At 35.7% G+C, this 23,681-nt stretch overlaps 1 protein-coding gene across 9 annotated transcripts in view; it reads left to right on the top strand.

Annotated features, from left to right (window-relative positions):
* The window catches only part of BTRC (beta-transducin repeat containing E3 ubiquitin protein ligase), a 172,185-nt gene that overhangs the window by 84,613 nt on the left and 63,891 nt on the right, over positions 1-23,681 (top strand). For 6 of the 9 annotated variants that reach the window (XM_024555720.3, XM_024555718.4, XM_071221160.1 and 3 more), the window contains one exon: positions 8,895-8,972. The exons of 2 other annotated variants lie outside the window; for them this stretch is intronic. In XM_024555720.3, coding sequence (XP_024411488.1) covers positions 8,895-8,972 — 78 coding nt within the window. Of the gene's footprint in view, positions 1-6,144; positions 6,238-8,894; positions 8,973-23,681 lie in introns of those variants that run through there. One more of the 9 variants, XM_053922363.1, reaches the window with a different exon arrangement.

The raw sequence follows: 23,681 nt of genomic DNA, 5'->3' as shown, positions 1-23,681 counted from the left end.
AGGTGCTGTTGCACCATCCAACCTTGAGCAAGCTGCTTACTCAAAGGTTATTATAAGTCATTATGAGTGACTTGACTTTTCATCACTGTGTAAATTAATTTAGATTTTCATTTGATTATATAATCAACTCTTAATTATCCGTGCCATCAGGAGTGTGTGTTCGAACAGATAACTGAACACAGTAAATAAGCCACTTACTAGGTCATGGAGAATATTTCCCCAGTCATGAAACTTCTGTTTACTACTTTCAAAGTCTCTCTAACTTCTTGTTTTTGACACTAGAAACCTCTGAAAAGTTAGGAATGCTTTGCTTGTCCACAGAAGAACTTTTCCTCCTTAATCAAGTGTCTGCAGACTTATTCTGTAAAAGACCTGGTAATAAGCACTGGAGGCTTTGTGGGCCATGGGATCTGTCATGGCTACTCACTTGTGCCATTGTGATGTGAAAGCAGCCATAGACAAAAGGCAAATGAATGGGTGAATGGGAAGGCTAAGTTTCAATAAAACTTTATTTGCAAAAAAAAGAAAGAAAGAAAGAAAGAAAGCTTTATTTAAAGTAGGAGTTTGCTAATTCATGCTGAACGACCATACTGGCATTTTGAGTGGTGGGAAGGGAGGACTGCAGTTGGGCTATCACTTTGAAGTTTCTCAGCTCTGAACATCATTTTTAAAGCTAACTGGAGCATGTGGGTATAGGGTTTCAGGGTTTTTTGGTTTTTTTTAATCAAGCCCTTATTTTCTATATATTATCTAATATGTTGGGAGGTAGCCACAAAGCCACAAAGACTTTGCCCAATAAGCTTTCAATTTTATTGGGTAGTTGAGCATAACATACAAATAATTATCTAATTGTAGACCAAAACAAAATTGTTAAGAAATTTCCAGTAGAGTAAAACGGAGTCGTATGGTTTCTCGGAGATGACAGTTGAAATTTGTTTTAAGAATGAGTAGGACAGCTCTGGCTGGTGTTACTCAGTGGATAAGTGCCATTTGGGGACCTGTGAGAAGCAACCAGTTGATGTTTGTCTCCCTCTCTTTCTCCCTCCCTCCCCCCTCTCTGAAAATAAATAAATAAAACCTAAAAAAAAAAGAGGAATGAGTAGGACTTAAATAGATTAAGTAACTTTCTTATGTTTATAATTGTACAGTGAACTAGATTAGAATTAAGGGTTTTTGCAGCCTGAAAGTTTCAAGATCATATCACATATCATTGAGTCTATGAAGAAACTTGCTTCACTAGGGCAGAAAATGTATGTTGAGGGAAGTAATGAAGTAATACGGCAGAAAATTCTGGAAGGTCTTGAAAACCAGGCACAGAACTTCATATTTAATTTCATAGAAACCAAGAACCACTAAAAGTTTTTGAGGAAAAAAAGACCACCATGACAATAGTGTTTAAGAAAGATTAATCTGGTAACAGTATTTAATCCAACAAACATTTTAAAACTCACATTATATTCTCAAGTTTTTTATGCTGAGATACTGGGAAATGAAGATGAAAAAGAAGCTGATCCTGCCCTGAAGGACCTTACAGCATAGGGTGGGGAGTGAGAAGCTTGTTCGTACAGAGATATAACATAGAAAGAATAAGTGCCAAAGTAGAAATAAAATGCTAATTCAGAGTAATTAATTTCACCTGGGCCTGGGTGGGATGGAACTGTGAGGCAGGAGATAAGCATGGCCTTCTCAGAGTCTGTTGACTCTTGAATCAGAATATTAGTAGTAAAGAGATTAGGAAAGAGGGAATAGAATTAGCAGAAGCACAGAGATGTTTTATTTTAGAGAAGGATAAATAACGTTATGTAAATGGTGCAGAAGACTTTGATAGAAATTTAAGTTGGCCAGATTGTGGATGCTGTCCTAAGTTTGGACTTATCTTGCAGGTGACAGAGAGCTATAAAAGGTTTTTGGGCAGGGGCATAGCGTCTTTTCAGAACAGTGATTTGGACAATGTTTGTATAGAATGGATCAGATATAGATGTAGGCAAGGATATCAGAAGGCTATCTAAGTGTAACAGCACTTGGTAAGAGGGGTTGGTAGTCTAGACTAGAGTAGGAGCCTCGGAAATGCAAAACTATTAAAATAGGCAATTCACAGGAAAAACTGAAGACTTGAATTGGCTAGATACATTCAAGGAAAAGGGGGGAAGGAGAGTAAAAGTTGACTGAGGGCTTGTGGGATGGAAAGCAAAGTTTGAAGGGTAAGAAGAGCTGGCCTAGAATGGGTGAGAATAATAAAAGGGTGTTTTAAAATTGGGTATGTTGATTTTGAGACAGTTTAAGTTTATCATCTAAATAGTTTTTTGATGTGCTTCCTTTTTATTTACCCCCAGGTTACTTCTAGAAACATTTTATCCAAAATACATCCCTGAGATTTAATGTATGAGCTTTAGCAATATTTCATTTTATTGACTTTTTCCTACCCAAAGCTCTATTATAGTGTCTGCAGGAGTTACAACCGAAATGCTTTCAGTTTGAAGTTAAATTCGAAGTTATCAGTGAGGCTTTTATTCTGCCCCTTTTAAATATTAGCTAGTAAGTGCTGGGCTAAGAGATAAATATTTAAGTTAATATTAAAGACAACAAGTTCTATAGAATTTTCTAGAAATATTTTAATATAATGCTGCTATTTATACAATATTGTTTCTCCAGGACTACACGTTATGCACATAATTTACTATAATGAAACTTTCCATCTGAATGTTGTGAATGAGTTGTGAGAAGTCAGGTTTTTCTAGTTGGCTCAGGGTTAAGTGGTAGAGTATAACTTTTACTTATATTTGATGGAGTCTTCCCCCCAAAATTTATTTTTCATTTATCTGACCTCTAGTTTTCTTTCTTTTTAAAAAAAGATTTTATTGATTTACTTTTAGAGAGAGGGGAAGGAGTGAGAAAGAGAGGGAGAGAAACATGCAAGAGATACATTGATTGGTTGCTTCTCACACGCCCCCAACTGGGGATCTGGCCTGCAACCCAGGCATGTGCCCCGACTGGAAATCAAACCAGTGACCTTTTGATTTGCAGGCTGCGCTCAAGCCACTGAGCCACACTAGCTAGGGCTATTTTTCTATTCCTTAACATATTTTCTTCTAGGTTTCATCTATTTTGTTAATTTTTATTTTGATATAATTTCAAGTTCACAAAAAGTTAAAAGAAATAGTACAAAGAATCCCCTTATACTTTTCACACAGATTCTCCATATGTTAACATGTTACCACATTGGTTTTATCTCTTATTTATACATACACATGTATATACTCACATCTACTTACTATTTTTCTGAGCCATCTGAAAGTTACAGACATAATATCCTTTTACCCCTAAATGTTTCATTGTATGTTTCCTGAAAACAAGGACATTTTAAATAATCACAGTACAAATGATCAAAATTAGGAAATTGAATGTGTGAACAAACTGTGGTACATTCATACAATAACTAGTTGGCAATGAGAAGAACTACTGAGGTATGCAATAACACAAATGAATCTCAACTATGTTATACTAAGTGAAAAAAGAAGACAGCCTCAAAAAATTACATACTGTATGGTTCCATTTTATGACATTTTGTAAACAAAATTATTGAGACAAAAATAAGTAAGTGATTACTGGGGAAAGGATTGACTATAAGGGGCAGTGCTAGAGAACTTGAGGAGTGAAAGAACTGCTTCACGTTTTCATTGTGGCAGGAGTTACACTGTAAGCTTTTGTCGAAACTCACAGAACTATACACTGAAAAAACAGTGAATTTTTCTGTATGTGAATTTTAAAAGTGGGGAAACAATCAGGAAATTAACATTGATACAGTGTTATTAGCTCATCTAAAGACCTTATTTAAAATTTTGCAGTCCAGTGATGTCCTTTATAGTACGATGATGTCCTAATACCTGCTCAATACCCATCAAAATAAAATAAAATAGAGGGTCAGGAGGAAGAAAATGTGGATATAGGCTAGACATAGTTACTACTCATTCTTTTAGGTCAGATCACTATTTTCACTGTCTACTTCCGTATAGAGGAGTTTACCATCAATTTTGTTTCAGCTCCCCTAAATAATCTCCAATCACAAGTTGAATTCAGTTGTCATGTCTCTTTAGTTTCCTTTAACTTGAAATAGTTCCTTAATCTTCCTTTGTATTTCGTGACATTTTTGTTAAGTACAGACTTTATAGCATGTCCCACAATTTGGTTTAGCCTGATGTTTTCTCATGATCAGATTGAGGTTATATGTTTTTGGCAAGGTTATCTCACGAGTAATAATGTGTTCTTCTCAGTGTATCATATCAAGAAGTACATAATGTTAAGATGATGTCTGCCAAATCTCTCTAATGTGAGTTTACTTTTTTTCTTTTGTAATTATTAAATACCTTATGGAGAAATATTTTGGCATTATGTAACTATAGTGTTATTTGTCTTTCTCATGCTAATTTGTTCGGTGAGTCTTCCTTGCATTAATTAGTTACCCTTAAATAGAACTTATTGGACATAATTTAGCTTGATGACCCAGGGCAGTTGTGAACATTGCTTGTTAGGATGCATCATAGTTAAATATACAAGGAGTAACCGTTTAGCAGAGCTCCCCTGGGTGATGTTGGAGAGTGATAGACTTTGAGAACCAGAGGTGACCACTCTGGTCTACATGGCCATTTCACGTGTATACCACCACCCTCCAGGCTGTAGAGCTATTCATCTCTTACTCACTGGCTTTCTCACTCTCCTCTTCACTATTGGGGGGGCACTTTACTCCTTGCTCCTTACTTCATGACTGTTTAATGTCACTACCTCTATTTTATATAACAGCAGAGTTGAATTTTTTGTCTTGATTTGCTTTCTTGTGGTGGATGGTCCAGGGTTAAAATGTTGGATTAATCTACCCAAAAAGAACTAGCTGTAACAATGTTTGTTTTTCTCTTTTTCCTGTTTGAGTTACACTTTTTAACAACACAATATATATAATGTTTTATGCATATATATGTAAAGGTATCTATATATTTATATATAGATATATAGATATACACACATACACTTTTGCCCTGGTAGGAAAGGAACTCCTCTACAGCTCTGTGTCCTGCTCTCAGACAATAATTATCCTTTAAGCTCCCTTCACCTTCTCGTATCTTAGATGTTCTCATAATACCCGCTCAGTAGTTCCCCATCTAAATCAGATAAAATAGAGGGTCAAGAGGTGGAAAATTGTGCATATAAGCTAGATAGTTACTGTTCATCCTGTTAGGGTTCCTATCACTGCTTTTCACTGTGTAATTTAGTGTGGAGAGTTTACCATCAATTTTGTTTTATCCCAAGCACCTGTAGGGTAAAAATGTGATTTATAATCTTCAGTATAACAAACTTCCACCAAAAAATATTTAGGCTTTCAAATTTATTATTATGACATTTTAACAAAACATAGTTAATTTTGAAATGTAGGACCTTACATTGAATTAAACAGGTTTTGGTTATCTGAAAAGGTATTTTATTTAAAGAAAGGTGGAACTTCATGGTTTGGGGAATAGTTACTTCCAAATTATAAGTTTATAATTGAACACTGGCTTAATTGAATGCAGTTATAATTGAATACTGGCTTAGTTGCATACAGTTATAATTGAATACTGGCTTAAGTTTTTATTACATAAGACATTTAATTTTAGTATTTAAAAGAGTGATCTATACTTAAAGAAACAAAAAAGTTAAATATAGGCATCCCTTAGAGATATTGCAGGGTCAGTAGCTGGCCACCGCAATAAAGTGAGCACAGGCATACCTCAAATGTATTGCGCACTTGGTTCCAGAACACCAGAAAAGATTAACCCTGTAATCTTTCTTGCTTGTGGAGGGTCTTGCCTTCAGTTTTTAATAAGACTAGGTAGGTATGCCTTTATATAAATTGACCTTTGCCCTCCTTTGATTCTCTTATGGCATACGTTGCTACTTTCCGTATTCGGAATGTTTTATAGTCATTAACTATATTTCTTCCTCATTTCTTAGTAGATAGTCTATATTCCCTTTTTTAAAAAATGGGGAGAAAAGCAGTTAGAACTCTTAAGTTACTGAGTCTCTGTCCCTTGCTTATACCATAGCATGTTTTTTCTTCTTTGTCTTAATTTTAGGGACCTTTACCTTAGAGATCATCACTAATGTAAAATACCAAGTTAAACTTCATAAGAGATTTCTGTCCAAAAGGAACACCTTAGTTCCAACAGTGTACAAAGGAACGGTGCTGGCCTGTCAAGCTAACTGAAGGTAATGCATGAAGCACACGCAGACCGTTAGCCACAGAGGTACAGGAGCCTTTAAATGACATCATATATGTATGACATTTATCTCTAAATATCTTTTAAAATCCAGTATTTAATACAAACCAAAAAGTATACCTAATATCTAAGTTTAAAATATAGTTTTGATCCTATACTGTACTGATGATTTTATACTTGTATGAAAATTTTCAGGTAAACTCATATGTAGGAAAGAATCTCTTGATCTAAAAATAAAGTAACTCCCCACTAGCATGTGATGAATATGTGTAATATAATGAATATATCAACTGTAAATTTTAAAATATTAAGATTACAAATGTAGTTGTGGAAAATAGAACCCAAATAGCATGTATTTGTTTGGATTTCATGTTGTTACCTTGAATATAGTGATTTACATGTGCTGTTTACCAGATTTTTAAAATTATTTTTGGTGTTAAAATACACATGACATAAATTGTACCATCTAACTATTTTTAAGTGTTCAGTGGTGTTAAATACATTCATTCATCCCCATTCATCTCCATTACTCCTTTTGTCTTGTAAAATTGAAGTTCTCTACTCATTAAATAACTCCCCGCTCATCCCTTCTCCCAGTCCCTGATTTTGACTGTTCTAAGTATCTCACATATGTCTAATCATACAGTGTTTGTTTATCTTTTTGAGATTGGCTTATTTCACTCAGCATAATGCCCTCAAGTTTCATCCATGCTGTAGTATGCATCAGAATCTCCTTCCTTTTTAAGGCTGAACACTGTTCCGTTGTGCGTATATACCACATTTTGCTTATCCCTTCATTCATCAGTGGGTATTTGGATCGCTTCCATGTTTTAGCTATTGTGAATCATGCTGATATGAACACGGATGTACAAATATCTCTTCGAGACTCTGCTTTCAGTTCTTTGGGGCATATACCCAGAAGTAGAATTGTTGGGTCATTTGGTAATTCTACTTTTTAATTTTTGGAGGACTCACCATACTGTTTCCCATAGCAGTACATTACAAAAAAAGTACCATTTTATATTCCCACCAAAAGTGCACGAGAGTTCCAATTTTTCAACGTCCTTACCATTCTGTTTTTCTTTCTTTGTTTGATAGTAGCCTTCTTAGTGAACGTGAGGTGATATTTCCTTGTAGTTTTGATTTGCATTTCCAAAATGATCAGAGATGTTGGACATCTTTTCATGTGCTTTTTGACTATTTGTATTTCTTCTTTAAGGAAATGTCTGTTCAAGGCCTTTGCTCATTTTTTAATTGGGTTGGTTGTTTGTGTGAGCTTTATAACTTCTCTGTGTATTCTGTATATTAATCCTTTATCAGATATATGATTTACAAATATTTTCTCTCATTCCGTAGGTTGACTTTTTTACTCTGTTGATACTTAGAATTTTAAACTCGCTTTCAAATGGGCTCCCCCCTTCTTAAGTATTTAAAAATCCCATTGACATTTTAGGGTTTTCTAACTGCTGTTTGAGGTGATAGTGGCAAGAATGGGCTCAAATCTTAAACTACTGTTTAAAAGTTGTTTTGAGCTAAGTACTACGCTATTTTTAATAAGAAAATCAAATCTGAGAAGAGGAAGAGAAAGAACTACCTTTTAGGAATCAGACTTTGAGAACTTGTATCAACCAAACATTTACTATGTAGTTTAAAATTAATTATTTATAGCCCTGGCCCATGTAACTCTATTGGAGTGTCATCCTGTCCAACTTTTTGGAGTCTCTGGGCCACACCAGAAGAGTTGTCTTAGGCCACACATTAAATACACAAATACTAACAAAAACTGATGAGCAAAAAAAAAAACAAGTTTTAAGTAAATTTACGATGTGTGTTGGGCCACATTCATAGCCAATCTGGGCCACACGTGGCCCACTAGCCGCAGGTTGGACACTCCTGCAAGGCTGCAGTTCGATTCGGTCAGGGCACATGCTTAGGTTGCTGTTTTGGTCCCTTGGTCAGGACACATATGAGGGGCAACCAATCAATGTTTCTCTCTCACATCCATGTCTCTCCCTCTCCCATCCCTTCTCTCTAAAATCAGTAAGTATGTCCCCTGGTGAGGATTTTAAAAAAAAAAGCGGTCGTGGTCGCTGTGGCCCAGCTGGTTGGAGCACCCTCCCCTAACCAAAAGGTTTCAGATTCGATTGCAGGTCAGGGCACATGCCTAGGTTGTGGGTTCAATCCCCAGGTGAGGTACATGCGAGAGTCAACCAACTGATGTGTCTCTCTCCTCCCCCTCCCTCTCTCTCTAAAAGCAATAAATATGTCCTTGGGTGAAGATTTAAAAATGACAGTTTAAGTTTTTATCAGCTAATTATAGACTGGAGCTTTCTTGTGTCCAGTGTCAGAAACTGCATTTTCAAAAAGCAATAAACTAGACTTCTAATGAATATAATTTGCTGGGCAGCACTTAAATATAGATAAAATACTTGCCACCTAGATCCCTACATACATTTATTTATATACATGGGCATATGTTTTCCTTTACATAAGTGTATGTCTGTATGTATATAAATCTTCAAATGAATAAATGCATAAATATACATGGTATTCTAGCTTAGTGAATTAGAAATGTAATTCAGTTTACTCCCACAGAATAAGATTGAAGATAATGAGAAGTGAATTAAAGCTTACTTTCTTTCACAGAATTCCTCAGAGAGAGAAGACTGTAATAATGGCGAACCCCCTAGGAAGATAATACCAGAGAAGAATTCACTTAGACAGGTATGAAATTCAGTCTTACTTAAAAGGCTACCAACAACAAAACAAAAGACAGGAAACCCTTAATTTGCCATTCTTTAAGCATTGGAGCTTAAATTAATAATACTCTCTGGCCCTGACTGCTGTGGCTTAATGGGTCAGGCGTGTGCCACAAACTGAAAGGTCGCAGGTTCGATTCCCTGTCAGGGCACATGCCTGAGTTGCAGGCCAGGTCCCCAGTTGGGGGCGTTCGAGAGGCAACTGATCGATGTTTCTCCCGCACATTGCTCTTTTCTCTCCCTCTTTTTCTCCCTCCCTTCCCCTCTCTCTAAAAATAAATAAAATCTTTAAAAAAAAAATGAGTACTCTGAAGTTGATATGGCTGTAGCCATCAGTTTCAATCAGGTAACATTGTTTTCTCAGTCTTCAAAAATATCATAGGTATACAAGCAAAGGGCAGTCAATTGCTATGAGTAGTGAAAACTAAAAGAATAAGCTTCTTGTTTAGGAAAAATAACTTGAAATGCTTCTTAAAAGTGCAGATTTTAGAGTAGTTGACTTTAAACCTTTTATTTCTTTTAAGATTCTCCATACATTAAAAAGAATAATAATCAGAAGGGGTCTGCCTATAGTGAGTTAGCTCCTTCTGAGTAGTATTTGTTTGCCTTTATTAGAAGTAAAGGCCATTATTGATGACAACTTAAAGTATTTTAACTCACCACTGTCTCCACACTCTCCAAAGATAACACACTTTAGTTAAAAGCTGAATTCTGTAGTGCTTTCTTTTTTAAAATTAAAATGCTTAATAGATATTTGGTCAAGAAAATTTGCTCTTACAACCTGTAGCAGCAGCCTCTAACATCTTCCATCTCCCACTGCCACCAAGAACGAATTCTTACAGTGTTGTGGGAGAATAGGTATAGCACCTATTCATTTTTTTTGACAAGTGACATTTTATTTTTTGTATTTTTTTATTTTTTCAGTTATACAACCTTTTCATTTTTAATATAAAATTGGATAAGATAAAAGCACCAGTAGTAAAGAATAATTCTAATTGTATTGATGCCAATACAATTGGCATTATTCTAGAAAAAGGGGGATCTAATATTTGTTGAGTACTCACTATGAACCTTATACTTACTCCGTTTAATCCTCACATTAACCCCGTAAAGTTGCTAGGTATGATTTCCAGTTCACAGATCAAGAAAATGGAGGCTTAGAGACAATAGCTGGTTTATTTAGCTAGTCAGTGATTTGAAAATCAGTCCTCAGTGTCACCAGCCTGTTGTCTGGTGCCTTCTGACTCCAGTTTACATACATGTTTACTTGAAACTGTGACACTCATTTTTTATTTACTGTGTGTTACACCATTATTTGGAAATAAATAACTGATCTGTAAATGTAAATAAATAGGACAATATTGAATATTGAAATTCGGAAGTGGAGACAACTGTCAGAAAACAATGACACAACAAAAAGTTTTGGCAACTTTGTTTAAGCTAACAAACGAATTTTAACTCTACAAAGTTATAAATTAATTTTAATAGGCTTATCCAGATGGTCCATTTGGAAAATGGATAGGCTGATCTGTTGAAAATTAAACTAAATTTATCTCTCTCATACTTCAAACTGAAGCAAGAGAGAGAATCGTGCCTATTAAGTCCAGCACATACAGATGGACCAGCAGGTCACACATGGGACTAATCTGATTCATTTTAAAAATAAATGCATACATTATTGAATCATTTTCTACTTGCAAGATCTGTTGTGTGCAGTATTTGAAAGAAATTTAATGTGGGGTTTTTTTCATCGCTTTTTAGCAGGTTCACTTCACCCCTTCCACTTTAATTTAACCATTTTTGTCTTTTTTTCCCCTTCTGGTGCTCCAAAATGATTTTTCTGATTCTGTCAGTGTTGAGATCCAAGCTCTGGAGATTAATTAGGTCAGGAGGCTCTCCCCACCCCCTTTCTTTGTAAAGGGTTTTATCTCCATTCTCTTTGTGAAGAGCATGAACTCAATGTTCTTGGAAAGAGAAATGGCCTTTAGAAACAGGGAAGTAGGAGATCCTCCTGGGGCCCTCGGAGTCTTTTAGCTTCTGGGTGTTTTAACAGCCCCATGAATGCAGATTTCTAAATTTATTGCAGTGCCATCTGGTTTTTTGCTTGAACCAGATTACTGTTGGCTTGTGTCTGTCTATTGTGGTGGTCACTCCCTAGGAGCTCGGCCTCTCAGTCGTAGGGAAGAGTGATGAATAACGGGTCAATAGAAGCGGGTCACAGGGCAGCTGTCCAGGACTGCCCTGAACTTGATTACCCCACTGCCAATTTTTTAAATGTTGGACATAATATATAAGCTGTTTAAACGCCCTCTTTTCTCTATTGCATATGACAATAATGAAGTGCCATTTGCTTGTGTTGTCTTCTTCCCCCGCCCCCCACTTTAGAAAGTTAATGTAGGTAAAAAGAAGCCAAGGCTGCCTTTTTAAAAACCTGGTATTGATGTAAGTACGATTTGCCACATGGAGGCCAATACTTGAGATTCTCTTGTACATACTTCTAATGGGATTTCAGGAACTCTTTTGCCATTGATTTTAAAATGCTCAGTTACCATGTTTAGTGATATTTTAAACTAATTTTATAGTTTATATATTTTATTCTGAAGTATGCTTTTACCATTGTTGATAAAATATGACCACTGTGTGTTAACTTGGACAGTTATTTAATTAGTGGAGAGTATCATTACAATTCTTACAGACATTAAAAAGATAATGGATATTATAAACTTTAACCCCCAAATTTGGCAACTTAGATGAAATGGATAAATTCCTTGAAAAATATACAATACAAGGTGAAACAAAATTTGAATAGCCCCATGTCTATGAAAGAAATTGAATTAACTATCAAAAGGCCCATATGGCTTCACTGGTGAATTCTATCAGACATTTAAGGGATAAATAACACCAATCTTACACAAATTCTTTCAGAAAATAGAGAAGAAAAGAACAGTTCCTGACTTGTATTATGAGGCCGCCATAACCATAATTCTAAGACCTGAAAAAAGACATTAGCACAAAAAGAAAATATTGAAGGAGAAAGTCAGGGGACGCTACTTCCTGCGTCACCCAGTCATTTTGTGTACTTGCTTTTTTCTATTTCATTTCCAACATCAGAACGCAGGAGAGTTTGGGCGGGGGTGGGGGGGGAGGCAATGTATCCTTTTAATTTTCTAATAATCTTACAGATTAATCTTTCAGAATAATCTTACATCTTGGCATTAAGTATGAACTTTTATTTAAAGGATGTACAAAATAGCTACAATTTTCTTTCTACTTTTATTCCTAAAGTGTGAAGCCAAGGAAACCATAGCAATTGTTTTACAGCCTTTATTCATATCTGCGAACAAGGGCAAAGGCCTGGGAGGATACATGAAAGTACTCATTACTTTCTAAAAATGTAGCCTTACAAACATGCAACTCCTTCTTTCCTTCATATTGGCGCTAATAGGATCTGTCAGCCCTGCCTTTCTCTGTAATTGAGTAAATTGTGACCTCTGTCTAATCCTTCCCCAGCCCCCATTCCCTTTGTGTATGTGTCCACTTACCATCCTGAGAACGTGGGCAGTGATAAATAAAGCATTGAGTAGAGCTCTCTCAATGCTTTGAAAGCAGCATGATGCCAGCCCTCTAGTTATATTTCTTTAAGTGTTTACGTTTTTCTGTATTCTTTCTCTTGTGTAGCTGGAACCCTGGGGATGCAAAGCCATGAGAGAGGCCAAGAAGCTAACAAAGTAGCTGTCTCCCTTGTTAGCTTGTTCTTTTATTCTTTAAAAACAAGATAAAAACCATCTGGCTCAGGGCATTACATTTTCCTCCCTCATGCACCTCTATAGATGGAGACTTCACCTGCAGTGAGGGTTTACATTGATTAGGGAGGGAGCAGTAATTCAAGCTTCCATCCTCTTCAAGGATACTTTGCAGTCTTTAAAGGTGCTGGCCCACTGAGTTAAACTGTCAAGGGAGGATAAAAAAGTATCTTCATCCCAGGAGGTAACAGCTGCCAGGTTTTCAACACCTTGCACGCTGTTGGAAAAATGTCACAATTGTCAGCTGAAAGAAAAATGACTCTGTTGTCATGTTCCGTTAATGACTGGGCCTTATGAAAGGAACTATGTAAGTCTTTAAAAGGAATAAGTAGCTGTTTCCCTTGCCCACCATACCCATCCTCCCCAAATTCCTATGTTTTTCTAAACATTACCTTGGAGGAGATCCACCAAAAAACAAAACAAAACAAAAAAACAGCAGTGAAGAACTTAAAGGGAAAACATCCCAGGATAAGCATGAAAGTGATTGACATAGCTCCCTTATACAGTTGGATGACTGGGAGGAAAAAGTACATCACTGACACAGAAAATGACATTATAGTATGTATTAACAAAACAACAACAACAACAAAAAGTCATTCATAAGTCAGTGAACTGAGAGAAAGCATACTGTATTTCTGCTCTTTGGAGGACAATTTGTTTTCAAGCAGCATCCAGATGGGTAAATACCATGACATTTCTTTTTTCAAGAGAGCCACTTCGTTTCTTTCTTTAAAAACAAACTCACTGATTTACTTCCTTTAATAGCTCTGCAATGTTTGTATATGATTGCATTCCCTTCTTTCCGATTTGATTGATGGGGGGAAAGGTTTAATGAAGTCTCTGATATCAGGCAGGCAGGGTTTTTTTCTATTTGTTTTAGGTTAGTCATTTTAATTGTACTGAGTAATTAGAAGGTACACATAGCCAAGGGAGCTTTGTTCTGATAATTGCTCAAGAAAACCCATTCTCTATCTGCTGTTGCTTTTTGTTAAGACATTTCTCCCCCTAGTGGCAATAGTAAGCACTTTGACTTGGCAGTAGGCAAGGTGTAATTGCAATGTGACAAACTATACTTAGGGGACTATCTTGTAAATACTTTAGTTTGGGGGTTTGGCATTATTTCATTATATATGTATGCTTTTTCCCCTACGAAACTTCCTACCTCTTTTTTTTTTTTTTCCCCTGAAGTGCTTTGGGCTTTGGATGGAGAAAAAATAGCCTGAGATGTTTATTAAAAAGAAAAAAAAATCACAGTGCATCCTGGGTAATGTTTTGCAGCTTGACTTAATTTTAGTCATCTGTTTTAATTACCTATTTATAAAAATGCTTTTGAATTTGTAGACATTATTTAATACTTTGGAAGATGTACCTCATTTGAAATAAATAAATAAATTGTATTTATTTTATACAGTTCATGTAAAAGACCTTAAAGGTAATTAATGTAGGTCTCTTAAGTAAGACAAAAGTGATCTTTCCAAGTCTGATGAAGTGATTTGTTTATTTAACTTCCCACTTCGGCTGAATCCTTCAGAGTCTAATAACTTTTTTTTTTAAACATGCTTTGGCAATTTGTGTCTAGCTACAAAAACCCTTCTTCAAAAAGCAGCAATTTAATAACCAGCTTTCTTAAAATTACTTTGAGGAAGGAAGACTATATAGGGGGTTGATGTTTTGTTTTATTTTTATTTCAGTGTAATCATGCTTTGATAAATTGTGTAATCACTAACTTAGTAGAAAAAATACTATTGAACTCCTGGGTTGCAATGACCATAAAAAGTATATTTTCATATTGAGACTTGAGATATTGTAAATAAATTATAAAGGAAACAGCTTATATGCTGGTTGAAGTCCATGTGGGCCCAATTCATTTTGTATGCAGGGCTAAATCTGGATGTACCGTTAAAAAAAGAAGAAGAAGAAGAAAAAGAAAATGGGGGGGGGTAGGCTATTATGCCCATTTGTATGGGTTCTTAAAAAAATCTGCCCTAAGAGTAACATGGAATGAAATCAGATATAGCTTTGCATCTATTGAGTGAGATTCAGTAGGTCTGTGTGACATTTTTAAAGCCCAGTTCCAGCTTTCCTAGATGTCGCTTTGTAGTTTGCTTTTTCTGTCCCATATTCTTCCTGGGGACTTGATTTAATGTTACCATATATCTGAAGGTCCCTGTCTCCCCACTCCCCAACCTGCAATCACCAGCCATTTTCATTATACTATATCTTGTTTTGCTATAGGGCTGCTGAACAGATTTCTTAAGCAGCTTTTTGCAAGGTTAAAAGAATGCAGCCTGGTAACAAGTTTGTGTCATTTTAAATATATACCTTCTAGTAAATAAGGAGAAGTCTGGCAATCAATCCCTTTTAGTGTGTTATATGTTTCACCTGACAACTAAACCTTCTATTGATTAGCCATTACTTTGTTAGATAATCCTATGTCATTGAATCCATTGTAAAAAATTAAACTCTTTAAAATGTTTTACCCTAGCAGCAGTGTGAAAATTGAAAACTTGTTCAGAATTACAGCCTGCTTTCACAAAGGTAGTTTTCAGCAAGGCATCTTACTGGTTTACGCTTGTGTGCTTTATATGCAATATAAAAACATATTAAAGTACTCCAACGCAAAACTCTGCCTCTGGTTCAGCAGTGAAGCTACCTTTTCAAATGTTGCATGGGGACAGAACCTATCTTACTTGTGGCTATTATGCTCACTAGTTTAATTATAGCCTGGAGGGAGTCTGATAATAGTAAAATATTGAATTTTTTAGTCTTCTTATCCCAAAGTATTTAAGAATTGTGATAAGTTTTAGTTTACTAATCTATATAACTTCCTGGGAAGATAAACAAGATCACATACCCATTTTACAGATAGAATGTCTAGAAAATAAAGGCCTATGTATAGCTTTATTCTGGAAACTTCTATAAGCCTAGAATAGGTTTCCTGAATCTATCTAATGTTCCCCTAAGTGTTTTATACTCATTTATGAGGACAAAAGGAAAACTCTGTCGACTGTATAACCACTACTCGAATTAAGATATGGAACACTTTCATTACCCAAGAAAGTTTCCTTGGTCTCCTTCCCAGACAGCCTCCCCACCCCCAATGAATCAAATATGATCAGCCCACTGCCATAGATTAGTTTTGCCTTTTCCAGAATTTCATGTAATCATACATTTTGGGAGTCTAACATAATAAATAAGTATATAATTCATCTATGCCACTGTAAATATCAGTAGTTTATTCTCTTATTACATATTTCTTTTTTTAATTTTAATTTTTTATTGTTATTCAATTACAGTTGTGTGCCTTTTCTCCCCATCCCTCCACCCCACCCCAGTATATAATATATTTCATTGAATAAATATTGGGTTGGTTAAAAAGTCCGCTTAATTTTTTCTGTAAAATAAAAGACACATTTTTCATTTTCACCAATAACTTTATTGATTTGGATATTTTGAGTATGTCAGCTATCTCCTGCTATTGGCTTCTAGTGGGTAGAGGCCGGGGTGCTGCTAAACATCTTCCAGTGCATAACACAGCTCCACAGCAAAGAATTATCTGGCCAAAATGTCAATAGCACCAAAAAACTTCACAAACCACTTTTGACACGTTCAATAAGTCACAGCACCTTCTCCATACACTGTGCAAATCTTTTTTTGTGTTTCGGTTGCATTTTTACCTTTTTAAAAAATTACTTTATTGTTGTTCAATTACAGTTGTACATTTTTACCTTTTTTGAAATAATAAAGCATAATACGCTGATAAGGTTGTGTATCGTCTTCCGTCTTCAGTATTAAAATGGCTGCACAAAAATTCACCAGTTTTAGTAAGTTTTTTTTTTTTAATACATGCTGATATGACAGCTGTTAAAATACAATCAATGAAATTGTTTCAAATGAAATTAAAGACAACTAAGCACTACTGGAGCCATAGTATGGAAAAAACCAAACGAACTTTTTGGCCAACCAAGTACACTATAGTTTATTTTCAGTTCTTCTTTTGATGGACGCCTGAGCTGTTTCCATTTTTATAAATGAAGTTGCTGTGGATATTCTTATATAAAGCTTTTTTGATAAGCATGTGTTGAATACATTTTCATGTGCTTATTGGCTATTCAGATATTTTGTGATATATTTAAGTTTTTTGCCATTTGAACAAATTGCTGTCTCTCTTACTGAGTTGTGGAACTCTACTGAGTTCTAGATACTGGTCCTTTGTCAGATATCTGTATTCTGAATATTTTCTTACAGTCTATCTTGCCTATTCATGGTGTGTTTTGGTAAGTTTCTAATTTTTTAATGAAGTCCATCTGTCGATTCTTACCCTATGATTGTGATTATATTCTTCTAGAAGCTTTATGAGTTTTAGCTTTTAGCTTTTAGCTTTAAGACTATGGTCCATCTCTAATTCTGATGTGTGTTGCGATGTAAATTTGGGATTCATTATTTTCCCAGTGCTTTTTTTTTTTGCACTTAACTTTATTTTCCTTGTAGTAACAAAGATAGAAACATCCCCATGCTTTTTTATTCAGTTGTTTTGTCACCATTGTTGAAAAGACTTTCCATTCCTCATCGAATTACATGGCGCCTTTGTCAAAAATCAGTTGACCGTACAAGTAGCTGTTTAGTTGGCTTTATACATCTATTTCTGAACCTCCTAGAGAAGAAAGGCTGCTGTTCAGTCAGAGCAAAGGATGACAGTGGCTGAGGCTCTGACCAACTCCTACTTCAAGTCCCTAACATGACAGGATGAGCTCAGGATCCTGTGCTTTTAGAGGAGTCTGTCATTACACCAAATACAATCAGCCCTCCATATTCCCAGGTTCCACATCCATCTATTCACCCAACTGCAGATCAAAGATACTGGGGGGACAAATTACGTTGTTTCTGATGGCTGCTATGTAGCGAGGCCTGCAATGGTTGCATCTATACTGAACATGTACAACTTTTTTCCTTGTCATTATTCACTAAACAATATAGTATAACAGTTATTCATATAACATTGACATTGTATTGGTTATTATAACTAATTTAGAGATGATTTAAAGTATGTGGGAGGATAAGCATAGGTTATATGCAAATACCATGCCATTTTATATAAGGAACTTGAGCATCCAAGGATTTTGGTGTAAGGACAAAATCTTTGGTGGGGGAGAGGGTGAGTTGTCTTAAAACAAATGCCCTGAGAGTGCCCAGGATGATTGTATTACACTGTCTTGATTATTGTAGCTTTAATGTTTTGAAATCAGGTAGTGTGAGTCCTCCATATTTTTATTTTTAATATTTTGTCTATTCTAGATACTTTGCATTTATATTTAAATTTTAGAATCAATTTAGCAAAAGTTTTTCAATGCTATTGTAAATATTTTCATTCTGTTTGTTGCTTATTGTAGATACAAAGGATTTTTACTTTGTCTCCTGTCATTTGTAAATAAAGACAATTTCATTTCTTCTCCAATTTATATGCCTTTTGTTTCTTTTTCTTGCTCTATTGGAATATTGAATAGATATGGTAAGAAAACATCTTGCTATGTTTCCTGTCTTAGAGGGACAATATTAACTCTTTCATCACTGAGTATGATGTTAATTGAAATTTTTTTAGATTTCTTTAATGGAATTGGGTTCTCTTTTGAGTAGAACTTCCCTTCTATTCCTACCTTGCTGAGGTTTTTTAAAAACTATGAATGGATGTTTAGTTTTGTCAAATGCTTTCTCCCCTTTTATGTTGTTAATATAGTGAATAATATTAATTGACTTTAATAAGAATTTTTATGTCTGTCTTCATGAGGAATATGTAGTTTTCTTTCTGTTTTTTTGTGTCAGGTTTTGGTGTCAGGGTTATGCTGATCTAAAATGAGTGAAGTCTTCACCTCCTCCTCCATTTTCTAAAAGCGTTTATATATGATCTTGGTGTTATTTCATTCTTAAAGCTTAATGTAATTCACCAGTGAAACCACCTGGGCCAGAAGAGGGGTTTTTTTTTGGTTTTGTTTTTTTGGTGTGTGTGTGTGGTGGAAAGAATTTAAATATTTTAAAAATTTATATGGAATGATTTTTAATAACAGTTTCTATTTCTTTAATAGATACAGAGCTATTCAGATTTTGTTTCTTATTGTGTCAGTTTGAGTAACTTGTATCTTTTAAGAAATGTGTAACACATTGCAATCTATTAACATCTTTTATTTTAATATTCAGATTATTCCATATTGGGATAATGAGTGCCCCTTTGACATCTCCTCATTCCTTGAATATTTCCAGGTTCATTTTCTATTTCCCTTGTTCAGTCCGGCAATCAGCTATTTCTCCAGGTAGCTATGGTTCCTTTTAGTGCAGAATGGTATTGAGAACGCAATATATAAACATTAACTTATATTTTACATCTATATTTATATTTTTGAAACCATGAGTTCACATTAATACCCCTAATTCTAATCCAACACCATAGTCTGTTCTAGATTTCTTCCTTTTCAAATTTATAATTCTTTTTTCTAATAGTAAGAAACCTGGTTTGAGATTTTTTTTCCTTTTAGCGCTTTAAAAATGTTGTTTCCTTATCTTCTATTCTCCCTTGTTTTGGTAAAAAGTCTGCCACTATTTATATTGTTGCAGAATCACTTTTTCTTTTGGCTGTTTCAGGTTTTGGCTTTGTGGTTTTCAGCGGTTTTTACTGTGTTTGGACCTAAGTTTTATTTTCTTTGTTTTAATTTCCCTGGAGTTTGATGATTGTAGATCAGTAAGCCAATGGTTTTTACCAAATTAGAGATATATTTAGCCACTATTTTTATATTTTTTTGTGTCTCCAAATAAACATGTGTTAGATCATTGGAAATTGTCCCACAGATAACTGAGATTCTGTTTATTGTGTTTTTTCTTTCTCTCTCTGTTCTTCAGTTTCAATCCCGTCAATTGATTGGTCTTCAATTCCATAGACCTTTTCTTCTGCCATCTCTAATCTGCTTTTAAGCCCATCCAGTAATTTTTAAATTTCAGATACTGTATTTTTTAATTCTAGAATTTCTATTTCGTTCATTTTCGGTTTTCATTTTTCTGGTGAAAATTTTCATCTAAAAATTTCCATTGCGACCACATTTTTCATTTAAGTTGTTGAACATATTTATTATAGCCTCTTTGGAGTCTTTATGTGCTAATTCCTACAACCGGATCCTCTCATGGTCATATTCTGTCTGCTCTTTTTTTTTCTTGACTGTGGGTCCCATTCATCTGCTTCTCATGTATACAAGTTTGTTTGTTTGTTTTAAGATTATTTATTTATTTCTAGACAGAGGGGAAGGGAGGGAGAAAAAGAGGGAAAGAAACTTCAATGTGTGGTTGCACGAGGGATCTCGCCTGCAACCTAGGCATGTTCCTTGACTGGGAATCAACCTGGCGACCCTTTGGTTCACAGGCCGGCACTCAATCCACTGAGCCAAACCAGCCAGGACTTTTTAAAAATATTATATAGTGTGCGTTATAAATGACACATGGGAGAGACTATGGATTTTTTTTATCTCCCACTGATTAACTTTCTGGCTGATAATTGTGACTTCATAGAGTCTGATCTTGCATCCATTAGAGCAACTACGTTTTGATGTTGCACTGAGTCCTAAGACTTATTCTTCATGCAGGGTCTTTCCAACTTTTCATTGGAAAGTTTGAGGTGCTTATTAAGCCCCTCTAACTTAGTAGGAATCAAATTATAAACTGTGTCTTCCCTCATAGGCATCAGCTAGAATCTCTGCTCAGAACTTTCAGTCTTACAACTGTTACTTTTCATTGGAATCCTTGGAGTCTCCCACTCATGTATGTAGCTTGAGGGTTAGCCATGGATTTGAGGGGAATTTATATGCATGTTTTGATGCGTCTTCCCTCCCCCATGGCTTTTTCTATTTTCTATGATTTCTCTTCTCAATTTCCAGCCAGTATGGTAGCCCTGAGCTCTATCCTCTGACATCTCAAGCCAATAGACTGTGGCTTTCTAATTGAATTTTAGTCACCCTGTACCAAGTGGACTGGTGAGTAGTACCCTTAGGGAAAAGCACATAAACATGGACCTTACCCAGCGTGGTTATCCTCTCTCAAAGTCAATCAATTCTTCCCACTAGTTTCTACCTCCTGCCTTTAAGTAGTTATTTTAAAAGCTTTTTCTATGGCCCTGGCTGAGTGGCTTAGTTGGTTGGAGCATCATCCTATATACCAAAAGGCTGCAGGTTCAATTCCTTGTCAGGACACATAACTAGGTTGCAGGCTCAGTTCCCAGCTGGGGCATATATAGGAGGCAACCGATCGATGTTTCTCTCTTACATTAATGTTTCTCTCTCTCTCCACCCCACTTCCTCTCTCTAAAATCAATAAACATATCCTCAGGTGAGGAAACTTTTTTTAAAAAAATCTTTTTTTTATGGTTTACAATTTTATCACAAAGAGGTTAATTTAATGCAAACATTTCTACCATTATTGGAACTAAAATTCTTTGGCTTAAAGTTTTATTTTGTTCAATATACCAATTATTGCATAAATGTCTTTTAAAAACACGGTAAGTTTAGTTTTAAAAAATTGTGTGTTGTCTGTACATGAATAATAGTAAATGTGGTATTAGTAGTTGCAAAAGAAGTACTGAACCCTGAGCCCAGAATATAAATGTGTCAGCAACTCATACATTATGTCAAATGAACCAACTTACTCTTTTAAAACATGTTTCAAGCCCTGGCTGGTGTAGCTCAGTTGATTGAGTGCGGGCCTGCAAACCAAAGGGTAGCCAATTTGAGGAGCTTGCTGGCTGACACCAGAGGGGTGGGACTGGCTATGTGGGTCTCATTTTTCTGGCTGGAGGAAACCCTGTCCCTTTGTCCCCAGATCCCAGGGGGTGTCTCTCTGAGGGCGGAGAGTGGCAGGGAGCCCCTTGGACAGAAGAGCTGGGGTGGGGGAGAGTACCAGATAGTGGGTCCCTAGCCTCTGGCCAGAGGGGACATTGTTGACTTGGAGACAGGGCTGCCTTGGCCTGGCCACTATTGACAAAGCTGCCAGTTGTGGTGAAGCCTGGCCACTAGGTCCTTGCCCCCTTCCCTTCAGCCTCCTTATCCCCCCAAGGCTAGTCAGGGCACATGTCTGGGTTGCGGGCCAGGTCCCCAGTTGGGGGCACGTGAGGGGCAACCACACATTGAAGTTTCTCTCCCTCTCTTTCTCCTTCCCTTCCCCTCTCTCTAATAAATAAATAAATAAATAAATAAATAAATAAATAAATAAAATCTTCAAAAAAATTTAAAAATGTGTTTTGAAATAATTTCAACTTAAATGATATAAGAATAAAAGTTATGTGGGTTTATTTTTAAAAATTTAACTTGTTTAAATGAAAAACCAATTTCATAATATCTTTTTCTGTTTTTTAAATTTTATTTTTGTCTACCTGTCCTATTTCCAAAGAAAGGTAATTGACCAAATAGGAATTATTTAAAATACATGCAACCATTGCTGATAAAAAAATAAATGAATAAAATAAGTAAATTGGTGAAAAAGTCATAGCTCTTCCTGACAGAAAAATTCAAGTTAATAAATGTGAAAGAAAAGGGATAAATTTAAAAATGACCAGTAGAACTCCATAGTACATATTACCATAGGCAAGATCCAGCAATGGATGCTAAAATTAGTGGGCAAAGCTGAAGCAGAAAAAGAATGTTTGCATAGTCTCAAAGTATTTCCCCCAATATTTAGTAATTCCTAAAGGAAGAAATAATGAACCTATAATTGAGAATCTTGGCAGATGCAATCTTAGGCAAGTGATCAAGGTTAACATCACCAGAAATATTCCTCAAAACACTTCCTGACATGATACATTGAGACAAGCACATCACCTCTGTGTTATCCTTCCTAGTAACGAATAACCTCAGTCTGATCATGAGAAAACATGAGACAGACCCAAACTGAGGGATGTTCCTAGATTAACCAGCACTCTTCAAATGTGACAGTCACGAAAGGTGAGAAGTTTCAGCAGGTTAGAGGAGACTAGGAGACAGGATAACTGAATGCAGTATGGGATCTGAGACTAGATCCCAAACAGGAAAGGGGCTTTCATTAGTGGGGAAGGTGTGGAAACTCAAATTCTTTATATTGTGCCACATTAATTCCTTAGTTTTGATAAATATTTTGTAGTTGTATAAGACATTCATTCACGTAAGGGAAAGTTGGGCGAAGGGTATACAGGAACTCATACCTATTTTTGCAACTGTTCTGTATGTCTAGAATTTTTTTACAAATGTATTTTTTCCTTTTGTTAGTTTTAAAAAATCACCTGTGTCTTCAGATTTTTCTCTTCAGTTTCAACACACACATTTATACCAGTAGTTCTCAAAGAGCGCTTCTAGACTAGCAGCATCAGCATCAACTGGGGACTCATTAAAAGTGCAGTTCTCAGAAGCTCTGGGATGGGGCCTGGCAATCTGTGTTTTCACAAGCCCTCCAGATGATTCCGATGCATGCTGATATTTCAGGACCATGATTTGTACCATCAGTACAAACTTAATACTAAGGGGAAACACTTTTATTAATATATTGGCCAGTTAATAATATTTGCTTACCATAAAGTATAGCCAGTTTTGTTTTTAATTGTGGTAAAATACATGTAATGTATTAGTCATCTAAAAATGTATAATTCGTTGGTATTAAATATGATATATTCACATTGTTGTGTAACTGTCACCACTATCTATCCCCATAACTCTTTTCGCCTTATGAAACGGGAGCTCTGGACCTGTGAAGCAGAAACTCCCCGTTCTCCTCTTCTCCCAGTTCCTGGCAACCACTTTTCTACTTCGGTCTCTGTGATTTTAACTACTCTAAATATATAAGTGGAACTATACAGTGTTTATCTTTTGTGATGG

Source organism: Desmodus rotundus, chromosome 4, assembly GCF_022682495.2.
Source record: "Desmodus rotundus isolate HL8 chromosome 4, HLdesRot8A.1, whole genome shotgun sequence".
Lineage (NCBI taxonomy): Eukaryota > Metazoa > Chordata > Mammalia > Chiroptera > Phyllostomidae > Desmodus > Desmodus rotundus.
Note: the sequence above shows the minus strand (reverse complement) of the source record. Positions and strands in the feature narration are given on the sequence as shown.